Source organism: Eubalaena glacialis, chromosome 2 (genome assembly GCF_028564815.1).
Source record: "Eubalaena glacialis isolate mEubGla1 chromosome 2, mEubGla1.1.hap2.+ XY, whole genome shotgun sequence".
Classification (NCBI taxonomy): domain Eukaryota; kingdom Metazoa; phylum Chordata; class Mammalia; order Artiodactyla; family Balaenidae; genus Eubalaena; species Eubalaena glacialis.
In genome coordinates, this window is record NC_083717.1 from 192,996,543 (window position 1) to 193,018,252 (window position 21,710).

General features: G+C 40.1%; 1 protein-coding gene across 2 annotated transcripts in view; it reads left to right on the forward strand.

Annotated features, from left to right (window-relative positions):
- Positions 1 to 21,710, forward strand: part of RCOR1 (REST corepressor 1) — a 117,869-nt gene that overhangs the window by 75,906 nt on the left and 20,253 nt on the right. For both annotated transcript variants that reach the window (XM_061181295.1, XM_061181294.1), the window contains 4 exons: positions 11 to 94; positions 17,795 to 17,847; positions 19,325 to 19,486; positions 20,508 to 20,626. In XM_061181295.1, the coding sequence (XP_061037278.1) occupies positions 11 to 94; positions 17,795 to 17,847; positions 19,325 to 19,486; positions 20,508 to 20,626 (418 nt within the window). The remainder of the gene's footprint in view (positions 1 to 10; positions 95 to 17,794; positions 17,848 to 19,324; positions 19,487 to 20,507; positions 20,627 to 21,710) is intronic.

The window sequence follows — 21,710 nt, forward strand, 5'->3', positions numbered from 1 at the left end:
TTCTACCAAGCCAAACTAGCAAGACGCAGTCAAGAACGAGACAATCTTGGCATGCTGGTCTGGTCACCTAATCAGAATCTATCAGAAGCAAAATGTAAGTTTTAGAGCACTTTTATTTTCCACCTTTCTTATTTACTGCAGACTTTTAAAGTTACCTTTGTAGGTAAAAATCTCTATATATATTACATTTATTTTACATTTTTAAAGTAAAATTTTGAAGAATTTGAAAGTGTGTTCTTTATTGTGGCCTGTCATAGTGATTTAAAGATTCTTAAGCTGTGGTTTCATAATCTACTTTTTATTCAAAATGCTGTACCAGCTAATATTCTGAAGTAACTTGGAGGAAGGGTTCAGAGTGGAAAGAAAATTATAATGTAGTGTGTAACTCCTTCAGCTGGGAATTTATAGATTTATTTATATAAAGATGAAGAGTTTAACAAATTTCTAATTGGAAGGATTACAAAGGGCAAATGTATGTTACTGGAAACAGGTTTTATAATGTAAGACTTCATCCTAGCTAGAAGTAGAACTTTTGAATTGGCTCTTTGTTTTGTGTTTATATTTTTGTTAGAATGAATATTCTGGGCTACTTTGGGTTTTCTTTTGGGGGGGGCGGGTAGGGGTCCTAGAGCTATTAGAAAGATTAATTGTATTTCCAGAGTTTGCTTTTTCAGTTTTCTGTCCCCTCTGCTCAGATGATACCATGCAAGAATAACTTTATATTTGATATATTGCCGTAAGTCTTTGCCATTTTCAAAGTTTTTGTTTTCTTCATAACTTTAAAGAGAGAAGAAAAAATGAATTCTCCCTTTTGAGAATTTTTCAGTGGTGGGGGTGGGTGGTCCATGGATGGAATTTACAGGGATTTGTGAACTCGTAAATCACATGCAAAATTTTTTTGGTGTATGTACGTTTTCCTGCAGAAAATTGGATTTTTAAAGGGCTCTTTGACAAAAAAAGGGTAAGACTCAATGCTCTAAAACGTGGTAGGGCTTAGAAAGTCCTCAGTGGTAAATGTTGGTCAGGAAACGTAAGTTGTGAATAAAGGCTGGATCTCTCAGGCTTTGATCAGGGTTTTCCAGATTGTGTTTTGCAGTATTAAAGTAGGTGTTAACAGGTTTCCACTGTCAAGTAAGTGTTAGAGATGATGCATATTAAATATCCTCCTCTTGTATATTTAACATTCATGTTCGCATTAAGGTGCAAAGAGCTCGGATGGTAAAGAAACGTTTGATTTTGACCAAGAGGGACCCTTTTTAAAAATACAGTACCCTCCATGGAACACAGGAAATTCAACTACTCTTAGTAATGCCTAATTTAGCAAGAATAAAATAATCTCAGTCTAATCTGATTTTCAGAGTATCTTCATTTTGCCAGCCTGCTGCTTGATGAGTTTATAATGGAGAACAGAATAGCTAAAGGAAGCGTATTGGCAATTCTGATGCCTTTACTGTGCGGGGGAAGACCTTTTAAGTATTTCCTGTTTGTTTCTTCCCTTTGAGCATTTGCACTTAAAAAAGCAATCTATTCCATTTTTGAACATGTTGTTCCTTCTAACAGCTGAAAATCTGCATCTGTGTAATTTTTAAAACTTTGTTTTCCTGAACTCTGTTAAGTAAGTCTGCTTCCTTATGAGTCTTTTGGTGTTCAGTTCTCCTACCTTCTTTGCTGTCCCAGTTCAAGTTAATCCTGCCTGGTTGCCTCAAGTGTTTTCAGATGGTCTGATTTTGGGGTCTTTTTCGTCTCTGTTTTACTCCTGGATAGACTCCGTTTGGTCATGGTGCCCATCTTCAATTATGGTGCCTGGAACTGAATATTAAAAATAGTGAGCATTTGTTGAGCACTGTACTAAAATGCTTTCCGTGTTCCTGTATCATTCAATCTTTACTGTAAACCAAGAGGACGTTTTTGTCCCCATTTTTCAGGTGGCAGAGTCCACAATTCAAGGAGGTTATGAGACTAGCACACGGAGTCAGTGGTGGGGCCAGTAGTGTCCAGGTTTGCTGACTCTCCACCCTGGCTTATGCTCTAAACGTGTCCCTCATGTCGAGTTCGTCAGGTCTCAGTCCATTCTTCATTTCAGTCACTTCCTGCTGTTATTACAGTGAAGATTGTATTAGTACCTCTTGCTGTTATTGTGTTACCTTTGGAATCTTGGGAGTCAGAATTTAATTTTAATATTATCTTATTTTTCCTAGACCTGCAAGAAAAGAACAGAATGTGAAAAGTTAATAGATTTTTAAGCAATGGTATTGCCTAAAATAAATTTGCAGTTTTAATGTAAGTCCTGACAGTATTGATTAAAACTTTAAACTCTTAAACCAATCTAAAAGTAACATTTATATATTGTTGAAAGTTCAGAAGGCACAGAAAAATATAAAGAAGAAACAGTTCACCCATTATTTCATTACCCAGAGATAACTGTTGTTAAACATTTTGGGATGTTTTCCCAATCCCTTTTTTTCTCTGTGCATATTTTTATAAGTGAGATGTTGGTATTTCTATGTATGTGAGTGTGTATTGTCTTCCTGAACAATGACCTAAGCATTCGTTACCTTGCTAAACCCCTTGTAAATGTTTAAAATAATGTTTAATATTTTATCATATGGATGTATCAGTGTATTTAAGCATTCTTCTATTGAAAATTTAGGTTGTTTCTAATTGTTGCTATTGTAAAAGAAGGCGGTGGTGAAAAACTGAATCAGAGCTTTGTTCTCTTGTTGTTATTGTTGTGTTTTAGTATTTTCTTAAGATACATCCCTAGGAATGGAATTGTGGATCGATGAGAGTTTGCTTAACTGCTCCAGTGTGAGGATGTGAACACTGTCGTTGACATGAGTTAGGTTCCATTTGTGGAGCTTTGGGAATCATACTCTTTGACGAGTAGTCTAATCGTAGTTATGCCTTGAAACGTAACCATAGTGTCATTGGGGACAAGTATACATAATTTGTTCTCTTTGCCATCTATCATTTCCCCCTCAGCTTCTCTCCCTCCCAGTACATAGACAAAAAAGAAGTATTTTCTACTTGCCTTTCTAATTTATTTTGAAAGAATGTGGAAGTCTTGGTTTTCCAACAATTGATTCTGACTTGATGTAGAAATAGGAGATTTGGGACATCTGTAGACTTCTAGTAGATGTCCCCATGTGTAAGGATGTCTGTAGATCCCTGGCTTTTCCTGGGTTTGTTTCTTTCTTCTCAAGTAACTGTTTAGAGTTCTGCCTCTTAGGGTTACTGCAAGTTTACAAAATTATTTTGTGGTTATAGAAATAAATACTGTTGTAGAAATTTCAAACGATATAGAATGTATAATGTAGACAATTAAAGAAAGCCCTCTTGGGACTTCCCTGGTGGCACAGTGGTTAAGAATCCACCTGCCAATGCGGGGGACATGGGTTTGAGCCCTGGTCCGGGAAGATCCCACATGCCGCGGAGCAACTAAGCCCGTGAGCCACAACTACTGAGCCCGCGTGCCACAACTACTGAAGCCCGCGTGCCTAGAGCCCGTGCTCTGCAACTCAACGAAGAGTAGCCCCCGCTCGATGCAACTAGAGAAAGCCTGCTTGCAGCAACGAAGACCCAACGCAGCCATAAATAAATAAATGATTGAATGATGAATGAATGAATGAATAAATAAATAAATAACCTCCTTTTAAAAAAAGCCCTCTTATAGTCACTATTTACAATATATATACTTTTCCTAACATTTTTATATATCTTAATAAGTATATGACTTTTAAATCACATATATGAGCTGTTTAGCAATTTGCTGTTAACAACATATGTGGGACTTTGTTCTGTTTGAATACATTTATTGGGTTGGCCAAAAAGATCATTCGGGTTTTTCTGTACCATGTTATGGAAAACCCCAAACGAACTTTTTGGCTAACCCAATACAATTACCTAGTTTTAAACTACCAAGTATGGGTCCACCATAATTTAGTCTTTTCTTTTTATTTATTTATTTATTTTTAAACAAATTTTCCTCCAAAAGTATCTCAATTAGGGTTATATTGAATTTGGGTTTATTTAGTGAGAATTGGTTTCATTCACGTTTTTATTGAGCAGTTTTGTGTGCCTGGTAGTGTACCAGGAGTGAGGGATTCAGGAAGTTTATATTCTAATGGAGAAAGAGGGGGGAAATGAACATGTAAACAGATAATTTATATGTATTTCCTTTAGTCCCACTGTTTCTTCTTAGTTGTGAAAAACTGAGGTCTAGAGAAGTTAGGTCAAATGCTTAAGGTCCCTCAGCTCGTTAGTAGCCAAGTTTGGGCTAGATCTCTGGTCTCCAGACTGCATTTTTTACACACATCTGCCTTGGTGTACTGTTTGATTTAATAAACCAAAATACTTAAAGCATTACTGGTACTACATAAGTTGCTCTGGGCTGTGTCTAAGTAAAACTTCCTTAAGGAGAGATACGACTTTTGGAGTATGCCTAGAAAAAATGTGCCTTGTAGAGACACATTTCATGTAGAGGAAATGTAAATAATTCCAAGCAGCATAGATGAGAACAATAGGATTTAGATAGTATTATAAAAATTATTGTGGGAAATTACATGATTAAATGATGACATGATATTTAGGGGACAAAGGTGTGAATGAAGGTTAAATCATGTGGTGGAATCTGGAGGTTGGACAGACAGTGAGAGAGACTGAAAAACGCTCACTAATTGGAAGAGAGGGCAGCTGATTCTTACATTATTTTAGCATCAGGCATCTCCTGTGTACTCTTAGTATTTGGACGCGCCCCTTGGGACCCAGCAGAAAGCGCTCTGTTTTCCTAGGTAGAAACAAGCAATGGAAACAGATGGCATTTGGGTAGGACGCTGAGGAAGGAGTAAGTGCACCGGCTGGATGAGGGGCACACACGCGCTCTAAGAAGAGGGGATAGCATTTGCGTTTGCACAGCATTTAGACACCTGCCAGGCTGTGACGCATGTCGTCCCTGGGGAAGTGAGAAGCAATGAAGCTGGAAAGACAGGCCCAGTTCTTAAAGGGATGAGGATTTGGGAGGGATTTTTAGCTAGAAGCAGGATTGTGCACATTAGAAAGCTGTTGACGGCACTGTGGTTTAGAGGAGAGCTGGGGCTAGAGGCGGTACCGGCTGGTGCACTTGCAAGGGAGAGATGTTGATGCCTCTCTGGGCCATTGCTGTTAAAGGGAGGCTTGATGGAGACTTAGGAAGTCAAAACATCAATGTTGGGAGTGCTCAAAGGAAATGAGATGAGAGGAGTGTGGGGTTAGGTGGGTGGTCCAGGTGGCCTTCACGTGCCTTTAAAACAGCATACTTCTTACATCTAGGTCATCTGCATTGTTTCACCGTTTATTCCCCACATTTTCATTGACAATACCTACTAGGCACTCTGTTTCTGTGATAGGATATCATCTCCCGGATGGTCTGCTCCCCAAGTCCCCGTTGAGATATGTACTGCTGCCCTCCTACCTAGATGCCTTCCTCGCCTCTCACCTGTGGACACCCTCCCCACCCTATTCCAGGCTGTCCTCCCTCCTCGTCCCACTTGGTCTGCACCCTAGATAGCCACCTGGCTTGCCCCGAATGGCTTTCGGGCAGTCTTCTCTCAGTGGGATGCTGCCGCCCTGGGTGCATGCAGTGTACTCTTCACATTCCCCTCTGTCCCTCCCCTTATGCGTAGACCCACCCAAGGTTTGGGCTTTGTGTACAGAAGCACTTGAAGGTTAGCAGAACAAAGTGGGCATGTTAGTTGCAAGAAATTTCAAGAGGTTATTTTAGTAGGTAGTCTTGTCTTCTTTGAAATATATATAGAGTTAGGCCAGATCTTATTCCCAGTCTGTTTCACTTTACTGTTTTTAGGAAAACAAAAAAGTTTATCAAAGCATGTATGGTCAAATGTAATACAAAACTGTGGCCTGGGAGAATTCTTAGAAGGGAGTTTTAGAAGCGAGGACAGGTTAAGAAAGGGAGTAATCTGAGGATGATTTTTTTATTGTCTGATTCTTTTTAAGTTAGGGCTTGAAAGAGGTGAATTGGAGCTGGAGGGGGGGCGCCAGTACACAGCCCTGCACACTGTTGATAGTTCCCTGAAGAAGCAGGTACCCTAGACTCGCCTGCGGTTGCCTTGGGCGTAGAAGTTAGCAAGGTCACTTTTGGCTATTGGGAATCAGTAAAACAGATGGTTTTGCTCATTTATACATTACTATTGTATAGGTTATATATAATCAGTGCTTTTGCAGTTATTTAAGTGATTGATTGCGCTTTGTTTTTATTTCATAAAAATGAGGAGAAACTGGTACAGTGGGAAGAAACACTGGTCTCAGTGTTAAAGTAGACAAAGATGGAAACCATTAGCTCTGCCAGAGACAACCACGCTGGAAGGCGTTTTTTTTTTTAGGCTGGCCGAACTATTCACTTTAAAGAAAAAAAATTAACACATATAACATGATAGACATATATAATTTAAAATTGTGTCAAAAGGCAAGTCAAATTAGAGATTTTAAAATAAGTTTTAGCTTTCTTGGAATGAGAACCCTCCTTAGACCTGCAGTATTTGCAAAAGTTGTTTCTGCATTAAGTCATTTGACTTCAGTACACATTTTCAATATTATATGGTGAGTGAGATCTTCACAGGTATGTAGTAAATGTCTAAACTTTCATAGAAATATATAGTAAATGTCGGGAGTCTATATTCAGGACTTTCTAACTCACTGCAGATTGAAGTCAAAAGACCTGACAGTTGCCACAAGGCTCTCTGTAGTCTGACCCCACTTCTGCCCTCTGGAACTCATCGCGAGCAAGCTGTCCAGAGCCTCTTCCGTTCCCTTTGTCTGGATCACCCTTCTCCCAAATGTCCACATGGCGCTCTCTCCCTCAGTTTCTCCTGGTCACTAGGAGGGGGCCCTTCTTGACTACACTGCAAAGTAGAGACAGAGACCACTACTGCCTTATCTTCGTTTCCTTCATTCCATTTGTCATCACCTGGCGTAGTATTACTTACTTTATGTCCCTCCTCTGTACCAAAATGAACGAGCGGAGGAACTTGGTATGTTTGTTCAGCTCTCTGTCGATCCTCTGTTGGCATGTGGTGGATAAATACTTGTCCAATGAGAAAATGATGGGGTGTGGACACTCCTTTGTATGGAGATTTGCGAAAATAGGCTTTTTGGCTATTTGTTCTGTAACTTGGGTCACTTGGCGCCCTCTAACATTTTCTTCTTTGCCACTTACCTTGTGGTGTCCATTTATTTACTCAGTAAATATTCGAGTGACTGTTTATGTGTCAGGTCCTGGAGGAATACAAGAACGAACGATGTGACAAGTCTGCCCACGTGTAGCTTACAGTCTGATGGGAAACTGCCCTGGGAAGGTATGAGTGCGTTGACAAGAGGGAAGAGTGTACTTAAAATTCTCATCTGTTAGGTCTGGGACCGGAGTGAGGCAGGGAGGGGTCAGATAAGCTAATACTGGCCTTGGTTTTCAGCCATTTATAAATAAATGGCTATCAGGGGGCTTGAAGTTTGTGATGAAAATGATGTTTTTCAGGGCGTGAAAACTACTTTTTAAAAATCATTTTTATTTAGTGCTCTAGAGTTAACTAAAATGTGTAAAACTTACTAGAAGAGACAAAGAGCTGAATTTATAAATGATAGCCCCCCTGTTAGTCCTCCTTTACCCTTCAGTCATATCAGTGTGTCCATCTTCATCCTCTTAAACTTAAACATTTTCAGTTTGTTAAGTTGTAATTTATTTATCCTTTCTGTTCACAGTGGACATCTCAGTTTTTTATTATTGCAACTATTGCTACTGGGAACATTCTTTAACTTATTTCTGATATCTATTTGGAATATAGATATTTAGATCAATGCCAAATTATTTTCCAAAGTGGTCAAGCTGGTTTATACTGCTACCAGTGAAACACACAACTTATTTGCTCAGTGTTCTCTCCCATATTTGTTATTGTTGGACTTCTACATTTTAGACTATCCAATGAGTATGGCTTTGTTTCTCATACCAGGGAATTTTGCTATTTTTGTTAGGTGTGATAATGACATTATGGTTCTGCAAAAAATATATCCACATTTTTAAAAAGATGAATACTGATATATATATATATATATATATAGGGATGAAATAACTGGGATTTACTTTAAAATTCTTTAGCAAATGTAAAGCACATTTTGGGTCGGTTGGCCAGATCAGAATACAGATTAAAGTATTGTTTCAGTGTTAAATTTCCTGTTCTGTCGTTACATAAGAACACTACTCTTAGAAAATATATGCTGAGTATTTAAGAGTAATACTCAGCATATATTGTGTGACACTCTCGAATGGTTCAGAAAAGTAATCACGAGTATACGTACAAGCTTGTTTTTATTATTAAAAATAGCCTATAATTTCTTCATCTCGTCACATTGGCTATAACCGCTACTAAAATTTTGCTTTCACGTCTTTTCTCTGAGCTTGTGTATACTCTGATTTTAAGCACAAATGGATCATACTAATATAATAGTTTTCCAATTTTAGTTTTCCTATGATTAAAAGTTACACTGAGGTTTGGTCCTGAATAATATCCCATCAAATAGCTTAATTTACTTAACCATGTCCCTATTCTTGGACATTTATATGTTTTCAATTTTTTCCCTACTGTAAATAACATATGAGTAAGCAGGAATTTATAATGTCCTTTTCCAGCAGAAAAGAAAGCCATCCTGGATTCTGCAGATCAGGTTTCCCAGTTAAGTGCATTCATAGTTCTTTTTCTCTGACACTTATGACAATTGGAATTAATTACTTGTGTAATTATTTCTCTCTCTGGCCAGACTGTGAGTTCTATGAAGGCAGAGACTCTCTTTTTTTAATCATGGATATATAAGCAGTACCGGGCACACAGTAGGCCTAAAAGATGTATTGAATCAGTGGGGAATAATTAAATGTAAAACAGATTAGTTTATTATAAAATATCACTCTTCTGCAACCTACTTTGAAAGCTTAGATTTCTTTAGTGGATAAAGAAGCTCCCCCTCCCCCACAAGATTCAAGCATCGGCAGTGGGAATACCTGCCGCCTCCCAACAGACATGGCCCCCCCCCCCCCCCCCCCCCCGTGATCTCACTATCCCACTGTGCAGTCTAGCTTTTGTTTTTAGAGCTGAAGAAACCAGGCCCACAGAGAAGGGACTTGTCTAAAGTTTGTGGCAGGCAGAGCCTTTTGTCACCTTCCTGTAACCTAGCCTCCCTCTGAGTTTCCCTTGGCCACTTGAGTCTCTTTTAGGACCCCTCTTTCCAGTGTCTTGTATACAGATGGATTGTACTGGAGGGAGGAGCGTTGTATATAGAGTTTGGAAGAGGCAGGGTTAAAGGACAAATGTCCCTATGAAGTGAGGTTTGTATACAAGTTATAAGGAGTCACTAGGATTTGCAGACTTTTAAACCCTTCTTCTGACCACCTCCTTCCTCCCCTGCTCAGAACCCCACAAGCAGGAGGGTTTTTTTTGCATGATTGAAATTCACAACTCACAAATTCAAAAACCTCATTTTATATAGCAGGAACATTTCTTCTCATTTCTGTGGTTCTGATATTGTCGTATTCTTTTAAATGCCAAAACCTTAAAATTTTGTTCATTGAGATGGTTTTTATCACATTAAAATAGGGAATGGTCTTTACACATTAACTTTATGCTCTAATTCATTGACTCTCAAAACTGGCCCATCATAATCACCTGGGAGCATTGTAAAAACAAACCAAAAACATCAAGAGTGTGTTAGATTCTTTCCGTGATCTGAGTGTGTTCATTTTCTGAGAATTCACCTCGCTGTACCCTTATATAAGTGCTCCTCTCTACGCACATCATACTTTACTAAAAACTCTATGCATAAAGTATACGTACACATCCATGCACACACATATATACAGACATAAACATGAACACACGTACATGCGTATACACATACATTTACAAAACAGGGTGGAGCCCAAGAGTCAGTATTTTAAAGACGTTTGTCAGATGATTCTTAGCAGACAGGATTAGGAACTGTTGAATTGGAGCACAGCTCTGATGGATGGAGTTCAAGGACTGGGCAGGTTCTCTTGCTAAACTAATTCTGTGGTTGTAAACTGCTGCATCCCTTCCTTCTGGTTGAATCTCACAAATGTTTATGAAGGAATTAATTTTAATACTTTTCATTTGTATATTTCGACTTCTATTTTTTATTTTTATACAAAGTATACAAAGCATTTATATGTGTATATATATTTATATATGTGTATTTTTATACAAAGTATTTATAGAATACTTATTATTTTACAAGTGATGAAATGGGCTTAGCCTGCAAGTTCCTGATGGAAACTAAGGACTTTGACTCACCGTCCAGGGCTCTTTCTACTGGAGTCCGCTGTGAGGTTATAGTTGAAACAAGTGTTAGTCTTTTTTTCCCCCTCTTTTAATGTCAGGGAATGTTGCCTTAATTGAGGGAGATGCAGACCTTGTTGTGAGCATGGTTCCTTCCTTCAGCTCATGTGCACAAAGCAAAGCACAGGAGAGCAAACAAGATTATTTTGAGTGCACAGTTGCCTGCTGTGAGGGACTCAGTCATCAAGTAAGTTGACTTGGTGTGAAAGAGATCCAAGAGGATGGTGTGTCACTGCGTTGATCTTACTCTTTACCGTAGACTTTGGGCATCTTTAAGGAGAAAGGTGGTTATTATTTTGATGAGTCACAACTAAATGTCATTCATTCTAGTGATGATCAGTTTTTAAAATATGGGAGATTCTGCGTATGCCTTTCTGGAGAATACACAAATGTATGAATACTAGAGTAAAGGGGGAGGGATGCTGTTATCCTTTTCTTGGAAAAAATGTTTAATGCAGCATACAAAAAAAGTTTAAATTTAATGTTTAGATGTTTTAAAAATTACTCATAAAATGTTAGCCCTGGAAGACATAATGGTCAATCCATTCTTACGTGATGAGGAAACTGTGGCACAGAGGCAGGGGTAGGACTTGTTCAGAGTCGTGTACGTTGATTCTGGGTGGATTAGGTAGGAACGGACGCCAGAAGCTGAATTTCAATGTGTATGGCTTAGTAGAGTATTCATATTTCTTATTTCCACTTGATCAGATTGTCTATGAGACTGGGCTGGATTTTGTAGTATTTACTGGGGTGCTGGAGGGTGGGAGGAGCTTTTTCTATAGAGTGGGATTTTAACAAAACTACATTACGAAATAGCATTGTCATGAAGAAGATGTGTTTCATTATTGACTAGGAGGGACTGGTTCATTACATTACATTGTGCTCTGGCTGAGACTCTGTGGCTTATCTTATTTCTTAAGCCCTCTATCCCCCACCTCAAGATACTCAGAGGGATCACTGAAATATTAGCTGTAGTAATGTCTGTGCCCACCTGGTGGCATAGTTGCTCTACCTAAATGATTTAAGCTCATTTTGATTCTCAGCGAGTTACAGTGATAACTCATTTCTTATTTAATAATAAAAAGAGGTGCCACGATATTTGTTATCATATTCTTGAAGAAAACTTAGCATGCTCATTTTGAGTTACGAGAGAGAAATTGGTACCGTATTTCCTTTGCAGCACCTAAAGCTACTGTAAATGTTATGATGGTAAAAATTTTAAAAAGCTGTCTTAAGTCTGTAGCTTTGTCCTCAGCACACCTTATGGTGTCAGCCTCTTGCTCTGCATAGACTATGCAAGAAAACAAGGTATTCCGAATCGCTGCAGTATCTGGGGGAGGGAAGGGTGAGTTAAGGTTAAGGGGGCAGTTTTCATCTGCATTCTTCCCCTTTTTGCAGTTGAATTTGAGACTCTTACTAATGGTACTGGGAACATTTAGGTCATTGGGTTAAAACATGAATATAGAAACCAGTGAAGCCTCGCAGGAGGCAGCCATTTGCCCGTTACCCTCAGTTTCTGTCCCTTCCTTCATCAACCACAGTTCTATTTTCTTAACTTCATTCAAACTGAATAGACCGTGTTGATGTGCCTTGCTCAGTTCTCTCTACCGTGGAGACTGTTCTTATCTGACGTGCCCTTCCCCCTGTCTCCCTTACTCGAGAGATGGGATAGTGAACGGAGGTTTAACGCCATGGGTCCTGGGGCCAGACACTCGGTGTACATGAGTCCTAGCACTGCTACTTACCAGCTGTGTGACCCTGCCCAAATGATCTAACTTCTCTGCGCCTCAGTTGCTTCGTTTGTGAATGGGAATGATAATAGAATTATCGGAGAAGATTAAAAAGATAATCCTGGTAAAGAGCTCAGAACAGTGGCCCGAACATAGTAAATTCTCAAATGTTAGTGACTCTTATTAGTCAATATAGCTGTTGAATCTTTAGGAAGCTTTTCTTGATTTATCATCATCACCATCATTATTTACTGATTATTTTGCATTCTCACATTATCCTACATCTACACTGTTACTTTATGTATTTATGTTCTCCTCTGTCACCTGCGTGTTGTTTCAAGCTACTGCAATAAATCATTTTTCTTTTGTATTTTGGCCTATTTAGTACAGTGTTCAGTACATAGCAAGGGTAGTTCAATAAATGTTTGACTAAGCTTTACGAATTTTGTAAATTTTTTTGATGAATCTCACACATTCTACCTTTTTAAAAATAAATACGTTTATTTGTTTATTTATTTATTTATTTTTGGCTGTGTTGGGTCTTCATTGCTGCGCGCGGGCTTTCTCTAGTTGTGGCGAGCGGGGGCTACTCTTTGTTGTGGTGCGCCAGCTTCTCATTGCGGTGGCTTCTCTTGTTGCGGAGCACGGGCTCTAGGCACGTGGGCTTCAGTAGTGTGGTGTGCGGGCTCAGTAGTTGTGGCTCGTGGGCTCTAGAGCGCAGGCTCAGTAGTTGTGGCTCGCGGGCTTAGTTGCTCCGCGGCATGTGGGATCTTCCCAGACTGGGGCTCGAACCCGTGTCCCCTGCATTGGCAGGTGGATTCTTAACCACTGCACAACCAGGGAAGTCCCTCACACCTTCTACCTTTAAGTGATGTTACCCCCAAAACATAATTCATTCACCTATGCTTTCCATAATGGTAAGGTCTTGTCAAAAAAAGCCGTGGTTTGTATAGTCTGTGTACTTCTTAAAGGATCAGGGTGGTGCATGTGTCTTTATCCATCATAATTTAAGATGAGACAGTTCTCCCTGGTTGTTCCTATAGGAGTATTCAAGTTTTTAAAAACATTGCATTCTTTCTTTTTAAATTGTCTTTAAAGCAGAGTACACTTAACCCTGTGTGTGATTCTTCTGCAGCTGACGACGGATTAGACTGTTAGCTAAGCTGCACAAGAACACGTGCTTCTGGCCTGTGCTGTCCCGTGTGCCTTGGGGAAGGCTGGTGGGTGCAGATGCCCGGGCCAGGGACCTCGGAATGTCCTGATCACAGCTCACTCAGTGACTCTGCCCGCAGTGGCTCCTCGCCCCAGATTGGGATGGACTCTGGTTAACCTTCAATCTTCTAGAGGCAAAGTCAAGATTACTGTTGCCAGATAAAAGAAAGTGTTGGAAATGACCCCATGGACCCCGGCTTTCTTTGTCTCGGGCAGCTTGTACTTCTCTTGCTTCCCTTCCTGTTTCATCTTTTGTCCACAGACAAGGCAGTTGGGAGTGGATTTTGTTTTCTTAGGTTGAAAGCTCATTTGTGCTTAAGGAAAGCACACGGGAGGTTTTGAAAAATGTACACGTTCCATTTTTTTCATGACCTACCCATAGTTCCCGGCAGGCTGTGTCAGGCAGGTGGTGGGGAGGGCATCGGGAGTCCAGAAACTGTGGTGGGTGGCCATGCCCTCTGATGACGAAAGGGAACGAGGGCTGGGGGCTCTACAGGGTGGGAAGGTAGTAAGAGACAAGCCCTGTCCGCAGCATTGTTTGTGCCAATGGCTGTATTCTGAATTAACTCTAGTCCGAAACATTCTGTGAGGAGGAGGGGAGAGGAAGAGTTCCTGCTGTGGTGTAGTTTTCAGTCAGGTGATAACCCAGCTTTACGGGTGAGAGCAACTTCCTACAAAGGTTTAGGAAGTTGCTAAGGGTAACACAGTCTCAAATATGGTGCTTACTATGCGTCAGGCACCACTAGCTGTGAACTCATTTTATCAAGAGACAGAGCCAAGATTTGACCTGAGTCTTTCTTACCCCATACCTAACCTGTGCTGCCTTTCCTCCTTCCTTCCTTCCTTCCTTCCTTCTTTTCTTTCTTTCTTTCTTTCTTTCTTTCTTTCTTTCTTTCTTTCTTTCTTCCTCTCTCTCTCTTTCTCTCTCTGTCTCCTTCTTTCTTTCTCTCTCTCTCTCTCTTTCTCTCTCCCTCCCTCCCTCCCTTCCTTCCTTCCTTCCTTTCTCTCTCTCTCTCTCTCTCTCCCCCTCCCTCTCCCCCCCCTTCCTTCCTTTCTTTCTAAATTGAGGTATAGTTGATTTACAATATTGTGTTAGTTTCAGGTGAACAGCAAAGTGATTCAGTTTTTTACATATCTATTTTTTTAGATTATTTTCCATTACAAGGTTATTACAAGATATTGACTATAGTTCCCTGTGCTATACAGTAAATCTTTGTTGCCTATTTTATGTATAGTAGTTTGGATCTGTTACTCCCATACCCCTAATTTATCTACCCCTCCCCCTTTCACTTTGGTAATAACCATAACCATGAGTCTGTTTCTGTTTTGTATATAAATTGATTTGTATTATTTTTTAGATTCCATGTATACGTGATGTCAGATATTGGTCTTTCTCTGTCCAACTTACTTCACTTAGTATGATAATCTCTAGGTCCATCCATGTTGCTGCAAATGGCAATATTTCATTCTTTTTTATGGCTGAATAATACTCCATTGTATAAATACACCCCATCTTCTTAAGCCAGTCATCTGTTGATGAGCACTTGGGTTGTTCCCATGTCCTGGCTATTGTAAATAGTGCTGCTGTGAACATTGGGGTGCATGCATCTTTTCCAGATATATGCCCAGGAGTGGGATTGCTGGATCATATGGTACCTCTATTTTTAGTTTTCTGAGGAACCTCCATACTGTTTTCCACAGTGGCTGCACCAGTTTACATTCCCACCAGCAGTGTAGGAGGGTCTCCTTTTCTCCACACCCTCTCCAGCATTTGTTATCTGTAGGCTTTTTAATGATACGTGCTGCCTTTCAACTTGCTAGGAAAAGAACCGAAAATGTTGACATTGTACATATGGCAGGTCCCCCAGCATTCATTTAGCAAATGTTTGTCTAACCTTTATTGGACATTGAGCAATGAAAAGAATGAAAAATTGTATTTTTGCTAGTGGGTATCAGATGGTAATTCTTTTACAAGTTGCAAGGCTCCCCATATATTAACTTATTTCATCGCACCTTCAAGGCACCTGGTAGACATACCAGGTGACTTTACTTAAGTAGCTATGATAGCGTTCTTCCTTTGCTTTAGAGTTGAGTCCGCAGAGTGGTCTCCAAGAAAACCTAAAAGATGTGTGACTTGAAAAGCCACCGTATAAGAGCACCTTGCTGTTTACAACGTGGCAAATGTTACATTTACCCTTAGCTGCAGCAGCTGGAATCCACTGTGTTAGTCTGTTTTCCTGGCCCTACCACCAGCTAATTTTTGTGTTAAAACAAAAGAACAGATGAAAATAGAAAAAGCATCTAAAGAATGCTTTTGTTTCCCTTGTAATTTTTAAGGTAAATCTGGTAAGAGACAATGGGGACAGGTTTAATGGACCCTGTTACTGATGTAGCAGATTCTGGTTCTGCCCCAAGAGCGAGAGCTGTGGGCAGGACAGGCTCTCGAGGGCCTCCTGCATCGCGTCCAGCCTCTGCGTTATTTGCTTAAAGATCATTTGACTGACTGGTGATCACATGACTGAATGTGTGCACACATCACACATTCCTTACTCAGCTAAGGTAAATAACAGCGTCTGGAAACCTGTATGCTCGCAGAGTTGAGATTATATAGCAGAAGTTTGAGGTTCGTTTATTGTTTGTTCACTAAATATTTATTAAAAGAAGGAACCCTTAAAGCAGACCTCCAGGGTTGACCCTCAGTTCACTGTACATTGTTTTTCTCTCTTCCTCGCACGTGTTCTTGACTTGAACACATCTCATTACCTGGTCTTTGTCCTCTGACCTGCGGTCCAGCCCCGGGCTCTAGGTGCCGCTGGCAGCATCTAGGCACCTCTCAGAAGAGTTCTCTCTGGCCAGGTGTACACAGCCACCCGCTCTGCAGCCTTACTTTTTGTTGGCTTTTTATCTTTTTTTTAAGAACCTTTGAGCATTTTTCTCTTATTTGGCATAATCTACCCTATTGTGAAGTAAAGCAAGGGACACACTTTGGAATATTTCTGCCCCCATTTTAAAAATCACCAGTTTTGGGACTTCCCTGGTGGCGCAGTGGTTAAGACTCCGCACTCCCCATGCAGGGGGTCCAGGTTCAATCCCTGGTCAGGGAACTAGATCCCACATGCATGCCGCAACTAATGAGCACACCGGCAGCAACTAAGGAGCCCACCGGCTGCAACTAAGGAGCCCACGTGCCTAAGACCCGGCATAACAAAATAAATAAATGAATGAATGAATGAATATTTTAAAAATAAATAAAAATCACCAGTATCAACTTTTGGGACAAACAAGGGCCTTTATCATTCACTGACTCTCAGGTAAATTGGAATTTTACTCTCTTCTGAGTGGAGTAACCAGTCAGTTTGTGAGTATTTTAGATGTAAAAAAGAAAATAGAAAATTAGTGCCTTAATATTGAAATGCACTCACTATATGTAGTTACTGTTTGAATTAAATTGACTCTTGTCAGTGGAAAAACTTTTCCCCTTATACTAGAATATATGCTAATGAGTTTGAATTCTTTTTCAAAATTGATTTCTTTTTCCTAATTAGTTGTCAGTTATACCAAAATTAGGAAGGATGGTTGTGATAGAATTGAATAGCATTCTGAAACTTAGAAGCACTGACTTTTATTAGGTGTCTGCTGTAACACTCAGCCTATTTTCTCAACTCTAAGTTTGGTCATTGCACCTGGAGAGTGAGTTTTGAGGGAAGGGCAATAGGGGCTAGTAGGATTTAGTGTTTGTTTCATACAATTCTGTGCTACTTGATTTTCCCTTTTTGAGCTTGTATTATTTTTGTAGTTTATAAAGAAAAGTCGTACATGAATAAAGAAGTGCTATTGATTAGTAGTCTCTTATTTTTCTGGAAGAAAGACTAGAAAGTGTAGAGAGGAAGTAGATTTGTCACTGGGGGTGGCAGCTTCTGAAGTTTGAGTCTGTTAGTTTTCCTTGGTGTTTCCTTAGTGCTTGAAAGCCGGCATTAGCCACCTTGTTTTGGAGTTTGAGAGCAAATACTAGGCGTTGGTGCGTGTAATTTATCTCTTAGATTTTTTTTAACATAAAAGTGGGCTGCTTGTTCTTCAACCTCAGCTGAGACTTAAAAGCAAACCCCCATTTAACATTTCTTTTTATTTCTAAATAATTATTTTTCAAAGTACCAAAGTAATATTTATCATAGAAAATTTAAGTAGAACCTTGTTTAAAAAAAAAACAAAAACAGAATCATAATCTCACCATCCAGAAATAAGTACTGTGAGTATTTTTTCAGCCATTTCTCTGTGGGATTTATATATGTAAGATCCATAATGAGATCATATTATACAGCTCTATTTTGTTCCTGTCTAGTCTTTATTTTTATTCTTGTGCATGGCCGACCTGAAATATATATACATCAATATCAATTCTGGTGCCCATAGACTGTGCCCTGTCCCTCAGTTTGTTTACCGGCCTCTTGTCTTGTTTTTCAGTGGATGAATACATTGCCATTGCCAAAGAGAAGCATGGGTACAACATGGAACAGGTAATGGCATGGTTTTCTTTTGTTGTTAAAAATGGGGTTTATAGTTGACCTGTTAATTTTTTTTTGTTCTATGTGTTGGGTAGCATTGTTTCCTCATTCCCCATTTTTTTGTAGTCACTAACGGTATTATACAAGGCTCTGGTCCCCTTTTTTACTGCTTGAGATGAGTGGTAGAAGACCCTTTGATTGGAAAAGCATGTGTGTGTTCCTGCCAGTCTGCACTGTTTAGGGCAGCAGTGGCTCTTAGGTGCTGGATACTTGGGCATAACACTTTCGTATTTGAATATGTGATTTGTTTATCATTCTTGTGGTTGTGTGATGGTTTTTTTCCTGACTCATGGTGTCACACTCAAACCTACTCAAAACTGTTTTAATATTAATTGCTTTGAATCACATTCTGATTGTAAAATTTGACTAAGGTTTTTAAAAAATTGTTTGGAGCCAATTAATGAGAAATCCACAAGATTAATTTTTCTCCCAAAGTGTGATGATATCTTATTTCAGCCTTATTTCTAATTACGATTCTTTTAGGTAATCACATTAAGTTGGATTAGTGCTTTCCTTTGTATTGATCTAGATTTTACAGCCTGTAAATTACCAAAATTTTTCATTTACCCTGATGCCTGAGGATACCACTGATTTTGTTTATACAGACTTGGACGCTTTCTTTTAGCCTTGGCCTTACTTTTAGTTATTCTACCCTGGTAGAACTGTCAGGAAAGCCAATTACAATAAGGTAGTTTCAGAATCTTTCAAAGCAAGAAGTGTATGCTTCTCTTTCTCCAAACCCTACTTATGAACTTCACAAAGCTGCTCAGAAAATCATCGATTTTTTTTTTCTATTTAGAAAGTGTAATTATTATTGGGTGGTTGCTGATTACACTTGTATGAATTTTTAAGGATTTTGGTCTTCAAAAGTATGATCATTTCCACTTTAAAATTGACATACAGGGAGTTTTCTTTGGAAAGTATTCCTGAATTCTCTTGTTTCTAATTTGTTCCTTACCCATTTGTATTTTATTTCCTTTCTGAGCTGGAAAAAACTCTTTATATTTGAAATTTTTTGGCAAAAGAATAACAAACAACTGTGTGCTTTTTGAGTTACTTTCTCCTTCATATCCAGTGGCTTTAGAGTGTGAACCTGCACGAGCACGGATTCCAGAGCCCCACTGCTTCTGCTGTTTACTAGCTGTGACCATTGGCAAGTTACTGAATTTCTCAGGGCCTCCATATTCCAACTTGAGAATTGAGAATAATGGAACTTATCTCATAGGGCTTGAGACAAATGAGTTAGTGTACAAAAGGGCACGGATCAGCGTCTGCCACTTAGCAGTGTATGTGAGTTCGCCATTTGTGAATTTGTCTGGGTATGAAGAAAATACTTGCTCTTCTTGTGCCAGCCTCATTTCCACTTTAATGTTTCAGTCATGTCAGTCATGTTGTTGGTCTAAAAATTTCACTGATACTATTTTTCTAGGCTCTTGGGATGCTCTTTTGGCATAAGCATAATATTGAAAAATCATTGGCTGATTTGCCCAACTTTACCCCCTTCCCAGATGAGTGGACTGTGGAAGATAAAGTCTTATTTGAGCAAGCCTTTAGTTTTCATGGGAAAACTTTTCATAGAATCCAACAAATGGTGAGTAGGTGAGACCATTCACTGTGTGCCCGCCCCCCCGCCCCGCAGTGTACCTGAGGGGTAGGGCTGTCATCCTCGAGCATGAGTGTTCCCGTTATTAATAAAGCAGCTCACTGCAAGCTGCTGGGTGGGTGAGAGGCTTCACATTACAAGAGCGAAATATTCCCTAGCACCTCCCAGCTTAATAGCTGTGCCTCAGCCACCCCCCCACCCCACCCCAGCTCTCTTGTCGGGGCGACCCAGAGTGTTCTTTTTTTTTTTTGGCTTCATTGGGTCTTCATTGCTACGCGCGGGCTTTCTCTCTAGTTGCGGCGAGCAGGGGCTACTCTTCGTTGCGGTGCGCGGGCTTCTCATTTTGCAGTGGCTTCTCTTGTTGTGGAGCATGGGCTCTAGGTGCGTGGGCTTCAGTAGTTGCAGCACGTGAGCTCAGTAGTTGCAGCGCGTGGGCTCAGTAGTTGCAGTGCGCGGGCTTAGTTGCTCCGTGGCATGTGGGATCTTCCTGGACCAGGGCTCGAACCCATGTCCCCTGCATTGGCAGGCGGATTCTTAACCACTGTGCCACCAGGGAAGTCCCCCCAGAGTGTTCTGATAGAAAGGGTCTCTGATGGTGGGTGAGGCCAAACGTCATGGGGCCCCTGTCTCCCGGGGGAGTTTTGCTGACCTGTCACTTCCAGAAAGGTATTTGGTGGGCTCCTACTGTGAAAGCTTACTGACGGTTACATTAGTGCTAAAATGAATTTTTTAAAAATAACCTAGAAGTTATGTTAGAAGCTGTAGTCGTGTGAAAACTCTGATTCATCTTAAGCTGACTGCAGTCTTTCATGGGCTAAGTTTCACTTACCGTCAAACTTCAGTAATTTGAAAATGTATCGATGAGAGTTCTTTTGTGAATTCAGAGAAAAATGGCTGTGACTTAGGACATTTCTGAATACGTGAGAGTGATCCTTACGCAATCTATCTACACACATTTGATTTTTAAAGATTAGCTTTAAATCTAAACCAACTCATTTTTTGTGTTTAGCTTCCTGATAAATCTATAGCAAGTCTGGTGAAGTTTTACTACTCCTGGAAGAAGACGAGAACTAAGACGAGCGTGATGGATCGCCACGCTCGGAGACAGAAGCGGGAGCGGGAGGAAAGGTCAGTACTCACGCGGGGTGGCGCCTCAGCCCTTCGGAGGTCTTTGCACCGGCATTTCTAAGAGCTGGTGGGTACACAGAGGAAAGGTAGAGGGACCGGATTTCCCCCAGTTCCTTCCTGGTGGAACCAGAACGTACACAAATATTCTTCAGCTCCGTGCTCATGAGCTGTGTTAATGCATGAGTGCTACCTTCTAAAGGTGTCTTTTCTCGCCACTCTGCAGTCAGCACACTTTGTTCTGAATAAGTGAACTTTCCAACACGTTCCTTTGTGCCCCTTAAGGGTGTCTTCTTTTAGTAAACAGGAATCTCTTACTTCTTATGTTGAAATCTACTTGGTGTGCTTCTGCAGGATTCAGTTGACGTTTTTATGTTTGGTGTGTTAAAATCTACAGTTTAGATTTCCTTCTTCCCTTTTTTGACCATCCGTTTTGTGTATGTGAGTGAGAGAGAGGGGAACGTTTTATGACTTCTTCGTAAGGAGGTTAGTTTTAAGGACAGCTTAGTGCATAGGACGCTCCTTAACCATCACGCCCTCAGCCTTACACACAGCAGAGTCATGGGAGCGGCCTTTGCTCACCCGCAGAAGTGGGCTCTGGCCTCAGCTGAAGGGTCTGCTGATGGTCTCACAGGCGGGTTGGGTCAATGCACTCCTTTCCACGCCTCTGTCTCCTCGGCTCTAAATGAAGATGCTTCAAGTCTAGAAGGCAGGGCACAAACATAGTGGGTATTATGGTAGTGGGAATATAGGTGGCTTTTAAAAATTATATTTTCCATAATATATTATTTTTATAAATTAACAGTACAAAATAAAATGAAGGAGTATAAACTATATGATCTCTGTGGCCCTGTCTTAGGAGAGTATCTTACGATTTCAAATGAAAAAGAATAACCTGTGGGGACAGATTGAGAATTATCACTTTTGGAGACACCTGCAAAGCTCTTTCCAACCACAAGATTCTATAAAATTGTTGACCTTGACACATCTGCATATTTTTTAGTTTGCAACATACATAACTAGTGGGTCTATTTGTGGATCAGTACTCTTTGTAACCAAAGAAAAGTAGCAAACTCTACTGAATTTG